The sequence below is a fragment of the Herpailurus yagouaroundi genome, unplaced genomic scaffold, assembly GCF_014898765.1.
Source record: "Herpailurus yagouaroundi ecotype Mexico unplaced genomic scaffold, PumYag 67375, whole genome shotgun sequence".
Taxonomy (NCBI): Eukaryota; Metazoa; Chordata; class Mammalia; order Carnivora; family Felidae; genus Herpailurus; species Herpailurus yagouaroundi.
Window position 1 is genome coordinate 1,448,027 of NW_024420192.1, and position 16,681 is coordinate 1,464,707.

Consider the following 16,681-nt stretch of genomic DNA (forward strand, 5'->3'; position numbering starts at 1 on the left):
TTTGTTTGTTTACCTCTCTAGTCTCAAAAGGATCAGAAGGAGAAAAAGAAAAGAAAGAACGAGAGTACTAAAGGGAGATAAAATTAGCAAGGCAAAACAAAGAGAAAAGAAAAATGGACAAAGTACTCAATTTGTAAATACCATATTTTCTGAAAAACAGAGACGGAGGGAAAATTTCTAAACTCGTTCTAGGAGGCCAGCACTACCCTAATACCACAACCAGGCAGACATTACAGGAAAGGAAAATTCTGGACCATTATCTCTTATGATCACAGATAAAAAATTCTCACCAAAATATTAGCAAAACAAATTAAATAATATATAAAAATAATTACACAACATGACCAAGTGGAGTTCATTCCAGGTATACACAGCTGGTTCAACATTGGAAAATCAATGTAATCCATCACATCAATAGGCTAAAGAAAAAAAATATATCAATAGATGCAAAAGAAGTACTGGACAAAAATCTGACACCTATTCAAGATAAAAACTCTCAGCAAACTAGGAATAGAATGAAACTTCTTCAACTTGATTAAGGATACCTACAAAAACCCCTACAGGTAACAACATACTTAATGATGAGAAACTAGAAGCTTTACCCCCAAAATTTAGGAACAAAGCAAAGACACCCTCACTTATCACTGTTGTTCAATATGGTACTAGAAGTCCTAGCTAAAGCAGTAAGAAAGGAAAATAGAAGGCACACATATTAGGAAAGAAGAAATAAAACCATATTTGCAGATAATATGATTATCTATGTAGAAAATCCAAAAGAACTGACAATAGAAATAAACCTCCTGAAACTAATAAGCAACTCTAGCAAGGTTGCAGGACATAAGGCTCATAAGGCTCAAAAGTCAATTGCTTTCCCATATATCTCCAGTGAACAAATACATAATTTGAAATAAAAAATAATACCATTTAAATTAGTACCCAAAATGATATAACTAGGTATAATTCTAACAAAACATGTTCAATATTTATATGAAGAAAACTTCAATACTCTGATAAAAGAAATTTAAAAAAAAGCTAAAGGAATGGATTTCATGTTCATGGATAGAATGATTCAATACTGTCAAGATGTCAGTTTTTCCTGAACTTGATCTATATATTCAATGCAGCCCCAATCAAAATCCCAGCAAGTACTTTGGCAGATATGGACAAACTGATTCTAAACTTTACATAGAAAAACAAAAGACCCAGAATATCCAACACAATATTGGAAGGAAAAAAAAAAAAAGCCAGAGGGTTGACACTATTTGATTTCAAGAATTACCGTAAAGCTACAATAATCAAGGCAGCGTGGTATTGGCAAAAGAATAGATAAGTAGATCAACAGAACAGAATAGAGAGTACAGAAATAGACAAATATACATAAATATATTACACTGATGTTTGACAAAGGAGAAAAGGCAGCCCAGTGGGTAAAACAGTCTTTTCAAAAAATGGTGCTAGATGTGCATTGGTAGTATAGTGGTGAATATACTTTCAAAAAATGGTGCTAGAAAAACTGAACGTACAAAACGAAATCTAGACACTGACCTTACACCTTTCACAAAAATTAACTCCAAATGGATCATAGTCCTAAATGTAAAGAACAAAGCTATAAAACTTCTAGAAGATAACATAAAATAAAATCTAGGTGACCTTTGTTTCACAATGACATTAGATACAACACTAAAAGCACAATCCACGAAATACTGTTATGTTGGACTACATTAAAATTTAAAACTGCTATTCTGTGAAAGACACTGTTAAAAGAAGGAAAATACAAGCTACAGACTGAGTGAAAATATTTGCAAAAAATCTGATAAAGGACTGGTATCCAAAATATACAAACACTTAAAATTCAACAATAAGAAAATGAACAACCCAATTTAAAAATGGGCAAAAGGCCTGACAGATATCTCACCAAGGAAGAGATACAGATGACCAATAAGTATATGAAAACATGCACAATATCATACGTCATTAGGCAATATCAAATAAGAACAAAATTGAGATAGCATTACACATCTATTAGAAAGACTAAAGTCCTGAACACTGACAACACCAAACGCTGACAAGGATGTAGAGCAACAGAACTCTCTCATTCACTGTTGGTGGGAATGCAGAATGGTACAGCCACTCTGGAAGACAGTTTGGCAGATTCTCACAAACTAAACATAGTCTTAACATATAATCTAGCAACTGGACTTCTTAGTAATTACCCAAATGAGTTGAAAACTTATGTCACACAAATCTTGCACACAAATGTTTATTACAGCATTACTTTTGGCCAAAATCTGGAAGCAACCAAAATGTCTTTCAAAAGGTGAATGGATACACACACTATATGGTACATCCATACAATGCAGTATTTTTCAGCAATAAAAAGCAATGAACTATCAAGTCATAAAAAAAACATAAATGACTCTGAAATGCATATTGTTAAGTGAAAGAAGACAGTTTGTAAGAGCTACATACAATATGATTCCAGCTATAAGATATTATGGAAAAAAGCAAAACTACAGAGACAATAAAATGATCAGTGGTTGTCAGGGATTTGGGAGGATGGAGAGATGAATAAGTGGGACACACTGCAGTTTTAGGGCAGTGAAACTATTCTGTATGATACTTTAATGGTGGATAAATGGCATTATGCATTTCCCCCAAACCCATACGTAAGTACACAACACAAAGAGTGAATCCTAATGTAAACTATGAACTTAGCTAATAAGAATAATGTATTTTTAAGTAATTGGTTCATTCATCATTTGTAACAATTGTACTACATTAATGCAAGATGTTAGTACCAGAAGAAATTGAATGGAGTTTTTTGAGGGGGGATATATAAGAATTCTCTGTACTTACTGCTTAATTTTTCTGTAAGCCTAAAACATCTCTAAACTATAGTGTTTTAATTAAAAAATACTCCAGGATATAAATCATACTTCTCAATTAAAGGTCAGATACCATTGTTTCATTTTAAAAAGTGTTTTTCAGAAAATTTTTAAAGAATCAAAGTGAAAGTGCATGAATCTTCTGAAGTTACCCATGTCAAGATAGTAGTTCCTGGAAAACTCCAGCTGTTCCATGAAGGCTTCCCTAAATGCCTAATTGCTGGAACTCCCATATATCTTCATTTGTGACTCCCTTTGGATATCTGGGTATTACATTATATATATTTTATCATTATTTGTGTATTTTTCTCCTTCAGTACACTGCAACTGCAGGAGGGAAGGCAAGGCACACATTTTATTCATTGTTTTATTCTCAGCTGCCTAGCACAGTATCTTGTATCTAAAAGTCACTCGACAAATGATGCTCAATACATAATGCTATGATCTGAATATTTGTGTACCCCTGCCAAATTCACATGTTGAATTCCCCCCAGGGTAATGACACTGGAAGTGGGGTCTTTAGGAGGTAATTAGGCCCTTAAGGGATTAGTGCTCTTATAAACAAGTCCCCAAGATCCTTCTTGCCTCTTATATCATGTAGGTCATAACAAAAAGCCATTTATGAACGACCTAGTTTATGGTGCTTTTTACTGCAGTGTAAATGGACTAAGACACATATATGATCCCTTACTTTATATAACAGATGCATTCTTGAAGAAAAGGGATATTGATTATATTTTTACAAAATACACTCTCCCTTGAAATTATTTTATAATGTTAAATATAGCTTATTTTCGTTTGCAACAGATTCTTAATAATTCTTAATTATCAACAGATAATTAATTCTTAATTAAAAATAGAAGATATTTTTTACTTTAATGTCCTGTACTCTCAAGTTCTCTGTCAACTAAGTGGTTCCAAAGATGGTGTTGATTGCAGAGTATAAGTAAACTTTTTTATAACATTAAAAAACACACTTATTTTATGAAAACAGATGATTTTAGTAAGTATGTTTTATATTTTCCTTAAATCCTGGCACAGCTGTTATGTGATATACTAACAGAAAGACTAAATTTTTTAAAATATTTTTTAATGTTTATTTTTGAGAAGACAGAGTGTGAACAGGGGAGGTGCAGACACACACACACACACACACACACACACACACACACACACACTCCAAAGCAGGCTCCAGGCTCTGAGCTATTAGCACAGAGCCCAATGCAGGGCATGAACCCATGAACCGTGAGATTATGACCTGTGTCAAAGTCAGATGCTTAACTGAATGAGCCACCCAGGCACGCCCAGAAAGATTACATTTTTTAAAAAATCCTTAGATCCCAAAATCCCCAGATTAATGATAATGTGATACTCCTAGGACAGATGTGTGGATGGTAAGAAAAGGCAATGCATATGATTTGTAGGGATTTAAGGAAGGAAGGCAGATTGTGTTCTCCCTATCTCTGTCTCTTGGTGGCAGAAACCCTAAAATATATCTCATAGAGGACCCAACATATTAAAAATAGAATTGCTGCAATTCAGAAGAAACACCAACCCATTCTTCTTGGCCTTGTCTGGGCTGCAAGACATCTTTACATAATACAGTTTATCTTACAAATCTTTGCTGTAGACAATGATAGCCTTAAGACCTTCAGAATGAAAAGAGAATTAATAGGCAAATAAGTAAGCAGATGGCATGCTGTGACCCCATATGTTAAACATGAAATCCTCCTCCCTTCTGTTTCTTCTCACTTGATATTTCTGTCTTTCTGCCTCCCTTCTCCCTCATGGATGCCTCTGGTCTTGCTATGAAACTACCACATGCTGCTCATATGGCTGGGTGGCATTCATTTATAGCTGAGAAGATCCCTGAACCCTGCCTTAAAATTCCCAGAAGTATGTGGAGGAGGTAGGGAAGACCAGAGTATAAAGGAGAATAGATTGGTCCAAAGTGCTTATACGCCAAGGCATGTTGAGAAAAAATAGGAAGCCAAGAAATGAAAGGGATAACAATCCATCTTTGCACACCCAGTATAAATCACACCAGCAATACTAACAAAATTAAACAATGACCAGGTTTTAAAGATTGAGAGAGTAACCACTTTAAAGTAAAGACAGTATAGAAACCAGAAAAATGATGTTAGGAATGGTTAAAAGTTACCACTATATATTCCTAAAGCTATTCTATGGTCTAGTTCCTGCTTAGTTAAAAAAACCCAAAAGACTGCTTTTCTATATGCTCTCAAAGTACAAGCATGCACTCATCATAATATCAGGCAATTTATTCCTTTTCCTAACTCAAAAGTAATCAAACATACTTTCTGAGGACTAATTTTCTATATTCATTGCTGTTTACTTGTAATTAGTTTATATGAGGTTAGTACAGCATATCTATTCTATGGGTGCTCAACATTTATTGATAGAAGAATCAAATATTAGCCTTTGAAAAATATTTCAGTCTTTATGGAAGTTACCTTGATCTAGGTTTTATACCGACATTGACCTGTCACCAAGGAACAGAAATTTGTATTTTGAAGGGTTGAAATTCATTCTAAAAATAAAATCACGTATTAACAGTGCTCCGTTTGGCTAACCTAATTAGCCATGTTCTAAACTGTTCTCTTCAATTCAAAAGAAAGTCCAGAAAACAATCTGCCTTCAACTTGTCAGCAAAGTACTTTAATTCAGCTAATAAAGAATAAAGGCCAATTTGCTAATTCTGCCTTGCACAAGAGCTCAGAATAATCTTTATCTTTAAGCAATTTGTAGGTAAAAGACAATTCAGCAATCAGTACTGAACTAAAAATTTAAGAGTTAAAAGAATTTTAACTGAGAACAAACTGAGGGTTGATGGGGGGGTGGGAGGGTGGGCGATGGGTATTGAGGAGGGCACCTGTTGGGATGAGCACTGGGTATTGTATGGAAACCAATTTGACAATAAATTTCATATTAAAAAACATATAAAAAAAGAGTTAAAAGAATTTCAATGTTAGCTACCAAACTTAGATTTGTATTATCCTCTCTGTTCAGCTTAAACAAACAGAATAAAGTATGGATCTTAGTCTATTGTTCAGTATCTTGATTTAGTCCTCTCCCAGGCAAGAGGTCCAGTTCATTGGGAGTACTCAACAGAACCCACAGATGAGAAAGGAGAAAAGACAATGAACAGCTAGACTGAATTATTCTAGTTTTATTCTCCAATCACTCCATCCCTGTTTCCATTACTGTTTGCTTCCCTACAGGAACACATTTATCACAGGTTCTGTCTGTAGTCACCTTCTATTTCTGCTCTTTCCTTTGGTGAACTAATTTGCATTGTTTCTACTATTACTTCTTTTTCCCCCCAACTATTACCCCTAATCTCTCTAGCCTGGGGCTCCTTCCTAAGATTGTCTAGCATTTTGTATTATCAGCTACATATCTGTCTCAACATTCCATTAGCATCTCAAACTTAACATGCCTCAAACCAAAATTTCATCTTCCCAAACAAGACCTCCTAACTTCCTACCTACTTCTGTTAAAAGTATTGTATTTCTCTTATCCTTGGCATCAACTTTGAAATCCTATTTCTCTTTTACTTCTAATGTCTGATCCATTACTAAGTCTTGTTGACTCTACCTCCTTCACCTCACAAAATCTCTGGCATCTTTTCCCTGCATATTACCATTTCTACCACTACTCCAGTACAAAGTGCCATTACTTTTCATCTAGACTATTACATTAGCCTCATAACAAGGTCGGTAAATATTGCCTGAATGAATACATGAAATGAAAATCAATGGTATCCCTATTTTAGTTGTCTCACCACCCTAATCCATCTTATGCAAAAGGGTCAGATTAATTTCCTAAAGCACAGCTCTTAACCTTATTACTCTGCTACTCAAAATACATGTTGCTACTTCCAACATAATTAAATTTTTGTTTCACAGTTAAGGTATTTCACATGGAGCTCTATCTTTTAAGGTTACCTATAATTTCTCTGAAACACTATCCCCTCACTGGAGCAAAGCTGGACTACTCACTACTCCACACATGCTTACGTCCTCTCTCAATCTGTTCATTTTACTCCTCTACCTTTAACAATCCTACTAATCAATCCAAGACTATCTTAGACATCACTTCCTCTCCAAAACCTTTCCTGACTCCCCATCTTGGTGGTTCTTTCCTTTGAAATCCCAACACGTGAATGTACTTCTTTCAAATCATTTATGACTTACTTTGCATCATAGCAATAAAGTATAACTTGTCTTATCTTGGATGATTTGAGACAAGAAATGTGCTTTTATTTATGTTTGAATACCCTGCAGAGCCAAGAACAGTCCTCTGTATAAGTTCTCAATACTTATTTTTAGGGTAGGGAAAAGAATGAGTAAATAAAAAGGAACATACATGACATAGAGAAAAAAGTAATAAGATCTAGGTTCTAAAACAATATATTAACCCTAACACATAGCAAAACCTCATTTATATTTTTCAACAAACTGGGTTTTTTTTTTTTTACCATATTTTTGATGAAATCTAAATTATTTTTAACATATATACTTTACTATCTGCCAAGCATTCTTTTTAGCCTTTTGTATGCTGATTTAATTAATCCTTACAACAACTGTATTTAACCTTATTTTACAAATTGGGAAACTGAGGCATGAAGACTAAGCAATTTGCCCAATGTTACAAGGTTAGTAAGTGCCAGAGCCCAGGAATTCTGATTGATTCCAAAGACTATATATGTACCATGACTATATTTTGTACCTAAACATATATATACTTTACTGAGTTTAAAATCTGAATGAGTTGAAAATAAGGGTTTTTTTTTTCTTAAAAGCTCAGAGTCATTATAACTGCCTTACTAAAACATGCTATATATAGTACAGAAATAAACTGAAGAGGCTGCTAAGATATAAAGAGCCCCTATACTGAATGGTACCAAAATGCCTAGTTTTTGTGGGTGTTTTTTTTCTTTTAACTTTTCCTGTTTGTTTTTTTCCCCCTTCACACTATTGTTTACCACTTATGGCATTCAATGTGCCTAAATGTGCCTTCATCATGTTTTCAAATTACTAGGAACTGAGAACCAAGCTTACCAGAAATATGTATTAAGTAAGAACCAACAGGTCTCTAAGGAGTTTCTTTTATAAATTTCCTTATGCTTTGTTACACAATGATCTGGTTTCAGGACTAAATTCCATTAAGTTGAGGCCATTAGAAGTCTGATCCACAGATAAATTGGGCACTACCATGTAATTTCTGACGGTATAAAATAGTTATGTAAATGAGGGTCCTAAAAGTTAACAATGCTCCCCCCAAAGTAGCTTATATCAGCCCTTTTCATTATTAGAAAATGTCATACTATTTTTTAGTTATAGCAATGAACAATGTATAATTTCTCCTATTCTTACCTTTGCGCCCCCCAAAAATCCCAGAGAAATGGCAACCCTAGCTCGTAGATCTGGCCGGTCTTTGGGCCACACATACGAAAGCATTGCTTTTATGATTTTCCGAGTATCAACATCTTTTAACTGTTGAAAGAGAGAAAACAAAGCAATAATTAACATGTTATTTCAAATATAACTATATTTCAATAATGTAGAATTATGTAAATATTTAAGAAAAATTTGAAAACATTACAAACATAACTTTTTTAATTCAAGTACAACTATCATACAGTGTTAATGCAATCCCTATCAAAACACGAACAACATTTTTCATAGAACGAGAAGAAATAATACTACAATTTGTATGGAATTACAAAAGACCCTGAATAGCCAAAACAATCTTGAAAAAGAAGAACAACCCTACAATCCAGCAATCACACTACTGGATATTTACACAAAGAATACAAAAACACTAATTCACAGAGATATATGCACCCCTATGTTTATAGAAGCATTATTTACAATAGCCAAGATATGGAAGCAGCCCAAGTGTCCACTGATTAATGGAATGGATAAAGAAGTGGTATACGTGCGCGTGCGTGCACACACACACACACACACACACACACACTGGAATATTAGTCATAAAAAGAATGAAATCTCGCCATGTGTAATGACATGGATGGAGCTAGAGAGTGTAATGCTAGGCGATATAAGTCAGTCACAGAAAGACAAATACCATAGAATTTCACTCATGTGGAACTTAAGAAAGTGAACAAACATGTAACGGGGAAAAAGCAAAGAGGGAGGGAGAGACAAACGAAGAAAGAGTTTCTTTTTGTTTTGTTTGTGTACTTTTGAGAGAGAGAGAGAGAGAGAGAGAGACAGAGACAGAGACAGAGACAGAGACAGAGTGAGCACGAGTGGGGGAGGGGCAGAGAGAGAGAGGGAGACACAGAATCTGAAGCAGGCTTCAGGCTCCAAGTAGTCATCACAGAGCCCAACATGGGGCTCAAACCCACGAACTCCGAGATCATGACCTGAGCGGAAGTCAGGCATTTAACCAACTGAGCCACACAGGTGCCCCAACAGATTCTTATTTATAGAGAACTGATAGTTATCAGAATAGAGGGGAGTGGGAGGATGGATAAAATAGGTGATGGGGATTGGGGAGGGCACCTGACATGATGAGTACTGGGCGATGCATGGAATTGCTGAATTACCATATTATACACCTAGAACAAATAGTACACTGTATGTTAACTGGAATTAAAACAAAAACTTAAAAAAATGAAACTGGAGGTATCACAATCCTGGATTTCAAGATATACTACAAAGCGGCAGTAATTAAAACAGTATGGTACTGGCACAGAAACAGACACGCAGGTCAAAGGAATAGAGTAGAGAGTCCAGAAATAAACCTGCACTTTTGTGGTGAATGACTCTATAACAAAGGAGGCAAGAATATCCAATAGGAAAAAGACTGTCTCTTCAACAAATGGTGCTGAGAAAACTGAATAGCTACAGGCAAAAGAATGAATCTGAACCACTTTTTTATAGCATACAAAAAAATAAACTGAAAATGGATTAAAGGCCTAAATGTGAGACCTGAAACCGTAAAATTCCTAGAAGAAAATATTGACAGGAATCTCTTTGACATCAGCTGTAGAAACGTTTTCCTAGTTATTTTTCTTCTGGCAAGGGAAACAAAAGCAAAATTAAACTATTGGGACTATACCAAAATAGAAAGCTTTTGCACAGGGAAGAAAATCATTTTAAAAAAGGCAACCTACTGGGACTTCAACACCCCACTTATAACAATGGACAGATCACCTAAACAGAAAATCAATAAGGAAACAATGGCTTTGAATGACACACTGAACCAGATGGACAAAACAGACATATTCAGAACATTTCAACCTAAAGCAGAGGAATATACATTCTTCTCCAGTATACATGGAACAATCTCTAGATTGCTGAGACACAAATCAGCTCTCAACAATTACAAAAACATTGAGATCACACCGTGCATATTATCAGACCACGACGCTATGAAACTCAAAATCAACCACAAGAAAAAATTTGGAAAGATAACAAATACTTGGACACTAAAGAACATCCTACTAATGAATGAATGGTCTAACGAAGAAGTTAAAGAGGAAATTAAAAAGAACATGAAAGGGGCGCCTGGGTGGCTCAATCGGTTGAGTGTCTGACTTCAGCTCAGGTCATGATCTCCTGGTTCATGAGTTCAAGCCCCACATCGGGCTCTGTGCTGACAGCTCAGAGTCTGGAGCTTGTGTTTCTGTCTCTCTCTCTGCCCCTCCCCTGCTCACGCTCTGTCTCTCTGTTTGTCAAAAATAAGTTAAAAAAAAAACATTAAAAATTTTTTTAAAAAGTATATTGAAGCCAATGGAAATGATAACACCATAACCCAAAACCTCTGGGACATAGCAAAGGCTGTCATAAGAGGCAAGTATATACCAATCCAGACCTTCCTAAAGACGGAAGAAAGGTCTCAGATACACAATCGTACCTTACACCTTAAAGAGCTAGGAAAAAAAAAAAAGCAAATAAAACCCCACACCAGCAGAAGACAGGAAATAAAAAGATTGGAGCAGAAATTAATGCTATCAAAACCAAAAAAAAAAGAGTAGAACAGATCAATGAAACCAGAAGCTGGTTCTTTGAAAGAATCAACAAAATTGATAAACCACTAGCCAGTTTGATCAAAAAGAAAAAGGAAAGGACCCATATAAATAAAATCAAGAATGAAAGAAGAGACATCACAACCAACACATCAGAAATAAAACCAATAATAAGAGAATATTATGAGCAATTGTACACCAATAAAATGGGCAATCTGGAAGAAATGGACAAATTCCTAGAAACATATAAAGTACCACAGCTGAAACAGGAAGAAATAGAAAATTTGAACAGACACATAACCAGTAAAGATCAAATCAGTAATCAAATATCTCTCAAAAAACAAGAATCCAGGGCCAGATGGATTTCCAGGGGAATTCTACCAAACATTAAAAGAAGAGTTAACAAACTATTCTCTTGAAGCTGTTCCAAAAAATAGAAACGGAAGGAAAACTTCCAAACTTTATGAAGCCAGCAATACCTTAATTCCAAAACCAGACAAAGACTCCCGTAAAAAAAAGAAATATATACCAATTTCCCTGATGAACATAGATGCAAAATTCCTCGACAAGATATTAGCCAACTGGATCCAACAATGCATTAAAAAAAATACTCACCACGACCAAGTGGGATTTATACCTGGGATGCAGGGCTGGTTCAATATATGCAAAATAATCAATGTGATTAATCACATCAAAAAAATAAAGGACAAGAAACACATGATCCTCTCTATAGATGCAGAGAAAGCATTTGACAAAATTCAGCATCCTTTCTTGATAAAAACCCTTAAGAAAGTAGGGATAGAAGGATCATACCTCGAGATTATAAAAGCCATACATGAAAGACCCGACGATAATATCATCCACAATGGGAAACAACTGAAAGCTCTCCCCCTAAGGTCAGGAACAAGAAAAAGATGTCCACTCTCGCCACTGTTATTCAACATAGTATTGGAAGTCTTACCCTCAGAAATCAGACAACACAAAGAAATAAAAGGCATCCAAATTGGCCAGGAGGAGGTCAAACTTTCATTCTTCGCAGATGACACGATACTCTATATTGAAAACCCAAACGATTCCACCAAAAAACTACTAGAACTGAAGTATGAATTCAGCAAAGTGGCAAGATATAAAATCAATGCACAGGAATCACTTGCATTCCTACACAACAACAATGAAGCCACAGAAAGAGAAATCAAGGAATCGATCCCATTTACAGTTTCACAAAAAACCATAAAATACCTAGGAATAAATCTAACCAAAGAGGTGAAAAATCTATACACTGAAAACTATTGAAAGCTTATGAAAGAAACTGAAGAAGAAACACAAAAAAATGGAAAAATATTCCATGATCCTGGATAGGAACAACAAATATCGTGAAAATGTTGATACTACCCAAAGCAATCTACACATTCATTGCAATGTCTATCAAAAAAAGAACACCAGCATTCTTCACAGAGCTACAATAAACAATCCTAAAATTTCTATGGATCCAGAAAAGACTCCGAATAACCAAAGCAATCTTGAAAACGTAAACCAAAGCAGAAAGCATCACAATCCTGGACTTCAAGCTGTATCACAAAGCTGTAATCATCAAGATAGTATGGTACTGGCACAAGAACAGACACTCAGATCAATGGAACAGAATAGATAACGCAGAAATGGACCCACAAACATATGGCCAACTAATCTTTGACAAGTTAAGTTAAAAAGAACATTCAATGGAATAAAGACAGTCTCTTCAGCAAATGGTGCTGGGAAAAGTGGACAGTGACAGGCAGAAAAATGAACCTGGACCACTTTCTTACACCATACACAAAAATAAACTCAAAATGGATGAAAGACCTCAGTGTAAGACAGGAAACCACCAAAATACTCGAGGAGAAAGCAGGCAAAAACTTCTTTGACCTTGGCCACAGCAACTTCTTACTCGACATGTCTCTGGAGGCAAGGAAAACAAGCAAAAATGAACTACTTGGGACCTCATCAAAATAAAACGTTTCTGCACAGCGAAGGAAACAAGCAGCAAAACTAAAAGGCAAACCACAAAATGGGAGAAGGTATTTTCAAATGACGTATCAGATAAAGGGTTGGTATCCAAAATCTATAAAGAACTTAACAAACTCAACACCCAAAACCAAATAATCCAGTGAAGAAATGGGCAAAAGACATGAATAGACACTTCTCCAAAGAAGCCATCTAGATGGCCAACTGACAAATGAAAAATGCTCAACATCACTCATCATCAGGGAAATACAAATCAAAACCACAATGAGATACCACCTCACACCTGTCAGAATGGCTAACATGAACAACTCAGGCAACAACAGACGTTGGCAAGGATGCAGAGAAAGAGGATCTCTTTTGCACTGCTGGTGGGAATGCAAACTGGTGCAGCCACTCTGGAAAACCATATGGAGGTTCCTCAAAAAACTGAAAATAGAACTACCCTACGACCCAACAACTGCACTACTAGGTATTTATCCAAGGGAACAGGCATGCTGTCTCAAAGGGGCACACGCACCCAATGTTTATAGCAACACTATCAATAATAGCCAAAGTATGGAAAGAACTCAAATGTACATTGATGGATGAATGCATAAAGAAGATGTGGTGTATGTGCGTAAACACACACAATGGAGTATTACTTGGCAATCAAAAACAATGAAATCTTGCTGTTTGTAACTACGTGGATGGAACTTCAGGGTATTATGCTAAGCAAAATTAGTCAGAGAAAGACAAATATCATATGATTTCACTCATATGAGGACTTTAAGAGACAAAAGAGATGGACATAAGGGAAGGGAAACAAAAATAATATAAAAACAGGGAAAGAGACAAAAATGTAAGAGATTGAAATATCGAGAACAAACAGAGGGCCACTGGAGGGGTTGTGGGAGGGGAGATGGGCTAAATGGGCAAGGGGCATTAAGGAATCTACTTCTGAAATGATTGTTGCACTATATGCTAACTAATTTGGATGCAAAGTAAAATAACATAACATAACATAACATAACATAACATAACATAACATGGTAATGTACTGAATGGGAGAAGATATTTGCATATATAACTTACATTTTGAATCTGAGGTCAGTATCTTTCAACCTCAAAATATCCTGGAAAAAAAACTATTTCAACTGCATTTAAAAAGCTACTTATGGAGAGACTCTAGGGAAGATGGCTTAGGAGGACTCTGGGCTCACCGCGCGTCCTGCTGATCACTTAGATTCCACCTACGCCTGCCTAAAGAACCCAGGAAACCACCAGAAGACTAGCAGAACGGAGTTTCCGGAGCCAAGCGCAGACGAGAGGCCCACGGAACAGGGTACGAAGGGCGGAGAGGCAGTTCGCGCTGCACGGACTGGCGGGAGGGAGCCGGGGCACAGGGGCAGCCCACCGGTAAAGCAGAGCCCCCGAGTCTGGCTTGCAAAAGCGGAGGAGCTAGACGGAGTGTGTTCCGACAGCAAGCGGGACTTAGCATCTGGGAGGTCATAAGTTAACAGCTCTGTTCGGAAAGCAGGAAGGCTGGAGGACAAAGGGAGGGAGAGTTGCTGAGCCCCTGGACAACAGAGCTCAGTTTGGCCAGGAACAAAGGTGCTCGCCAGTGCCATCTCCCTTGCCCATCCCCCAGCCAAAATCCTAAAGGGAACCAGTCCCTACCAGGGACCTTGCTTGCACGACTCAAACACCCAACACTGTGCTTCTGCATATCCATCCCTCCTGCGGGTCTGACTCCCTCCCGCTGCCACAGGGCCCCTTCAGAAGTGGATCACGGAAGAAGAATCAAGCTAACCCTGCCCCTCCTGCCCCCCATGCAACTTGCCTACCCACCACAGCTAATACGCCAGATCCCCAGCACCACAAGCCTGGCAGTGTGCAAGTAGCCCAGATGGGCCATGCCACCCCACAGTGAATCCCGCCCCTAGGAGAGGGGAAGAGAAGGCACACACCAGTCTGACTGTGGCCCCAGTGGTGGGCTGGGGCAGACATAAGGTCTGACTGTGGCCCCGCCCACCAACTCCAGTTATATACCACAGCACAGGGGAAGTGCCCTGCAGGTCCGCACCACTCCAGGGACTATCCAAAATGACCATATGGAAGAATTCCCCTCAAAAGAATCTCCAGGAAATAACAACAGCTAAGGAATTGATCAAAAAGGATTTAAATAATATAACAGAAAGTGAATTTAGAATAATAGTCATAAAATTAATCCCAGGCCTTGAAAACAGTATAGAGGACAGGAGAGAATCTATTGCTACAGAGATCAAGGGACTAAGGAATAGTCAGGAGGAGCTGAAAAACGCTATAAACGAGATGCAAAATAAAATGGAAATGACCACGGCTCAGATTGAAGAGGCAGAGGAGAGAATAGGTGAACTAGAAGATAAAATTATGGAAAGAGGAAGCTGAGAAAAAGAGAGATAAAAAAAATCCAGGAGTATGAGGGGAAAATTAGAGAACTAAGTGATGCACTAAAAAGAAATACTATATGCATAATTGGTATCCCAGAGGAAGAAGAGACAGGGAAAGGTGCGGAAGGTGTACTTGAAGAAATAATAGCTAAGAACTTCCCTGAACTGGGAAGGAAAAAGTCACTGAAATCCAAGAGGCACAGAGAACTCCCTTCAGACGGAACTTGAATCGATCTTCTGCACAACATATCATAGTGGAACTGCCAAAATACAAGGATGAAGAGAAAATTCTGAAAGCAGCAAGGGATAAACGTGCTGTAACATATAAAGGGGGACCTATAAGACTCGTGACTAATCTCTCTTTTGAGACTTGGCAGGCCAGAAAGGATTGGCAGGAGATCTTCCATGTGTTGAACAGAAAAAATATGCAGCCGAGAATCCTTTATCCAGCAAGTCTGTCACTTAGAATAGAGGGAGAGATAAAGGTCTTCCCAAACAAACAAAAACTGAAGGAATTCGTCACCACTAAACCAGCCCTACAAGAGATCCTAAGGGGGACCCTGTGAGACAAAGTACCAGAGACATCGCTACAAGCATAAAACATACACACATCACAATGACTCTAAACCCACATCTTTCTATAATAACACTGAATGTAAATGGACTAAATGCGCCAACCAAAAGACATAGGGTATCAGAATAGATAAAAAAACAAGACCCATCTATTTGCTGTCTACAAGAGACTCATTTTAGACCTGAGGACACCTTCAGACTGAGAGTGAGGCGATGGAGAACTATTTATCATGCTACTGGAAGCCAAAAGAAAGCTGAAGTAGCCATACTTATATCAGACAAACTAGATGTTGAATTAAAGGCTGTAACAAGAGATGAAGAAGGGCATTATATAATAATTACAGGGTCTATCCATCAGGAAGAGCTAACAATTATAAATGTCTATGCGCCGAATAACAGAGCCCCAAATATATAAAACAATTACTCATAAACATAAGCAACCTTATTGATAAGAATGTGGTAATTGCAGGGGACTTTAACACTCCACTTACAGAAATGGATAGATCATGTAGACACATGATCAATAAAGAAACAAGGCCCTGAATGAGACATTGGATCAGATGGACTTGACAGATATATTTAGAACTCTGCATCCCAAGCAACAGAATATACTTTCTTCTCGAGTGCACATGGAACATTCTCCAAGATAGATCATATACTGGGTCACAAAACAGCTCTTCATAAGTATACAAGAATTGAAATTATACCATGCATACTTTCATAACACAATGCTATGAAGCTTGAAATCAACCACAGAAAAAAGTCTGGAAAACCTCCAAAAGCATGGA

At 37.1% G+C, this 16,681-nt stretch overlaps 1 protein-coding gene across 2 annotated transcripts in view; it reads right to left on the minus strand.

Moving 5' to 3' along the window:
• Positions 1–16,681, minus strand: part of ABCB7 (ATP binding cassette subfamily B member 7) — a 135,907-nt gene that overhangs the window by 40,382 nt on the left and 78,844 nt on the right. For both annotated transcript variants that reach the window (XM_040467212.1, XM_040467211.1), the window contains exon 4: positions 8,285–8,404. In XM_040467212.1, coding sequence (XP_040323146.1) covers positions 8,285–8,404 — 120 coding nt within the window. The remainder of the gene's footprint in view (positions 1–8,284; positions 8,405–16,681) is intronic.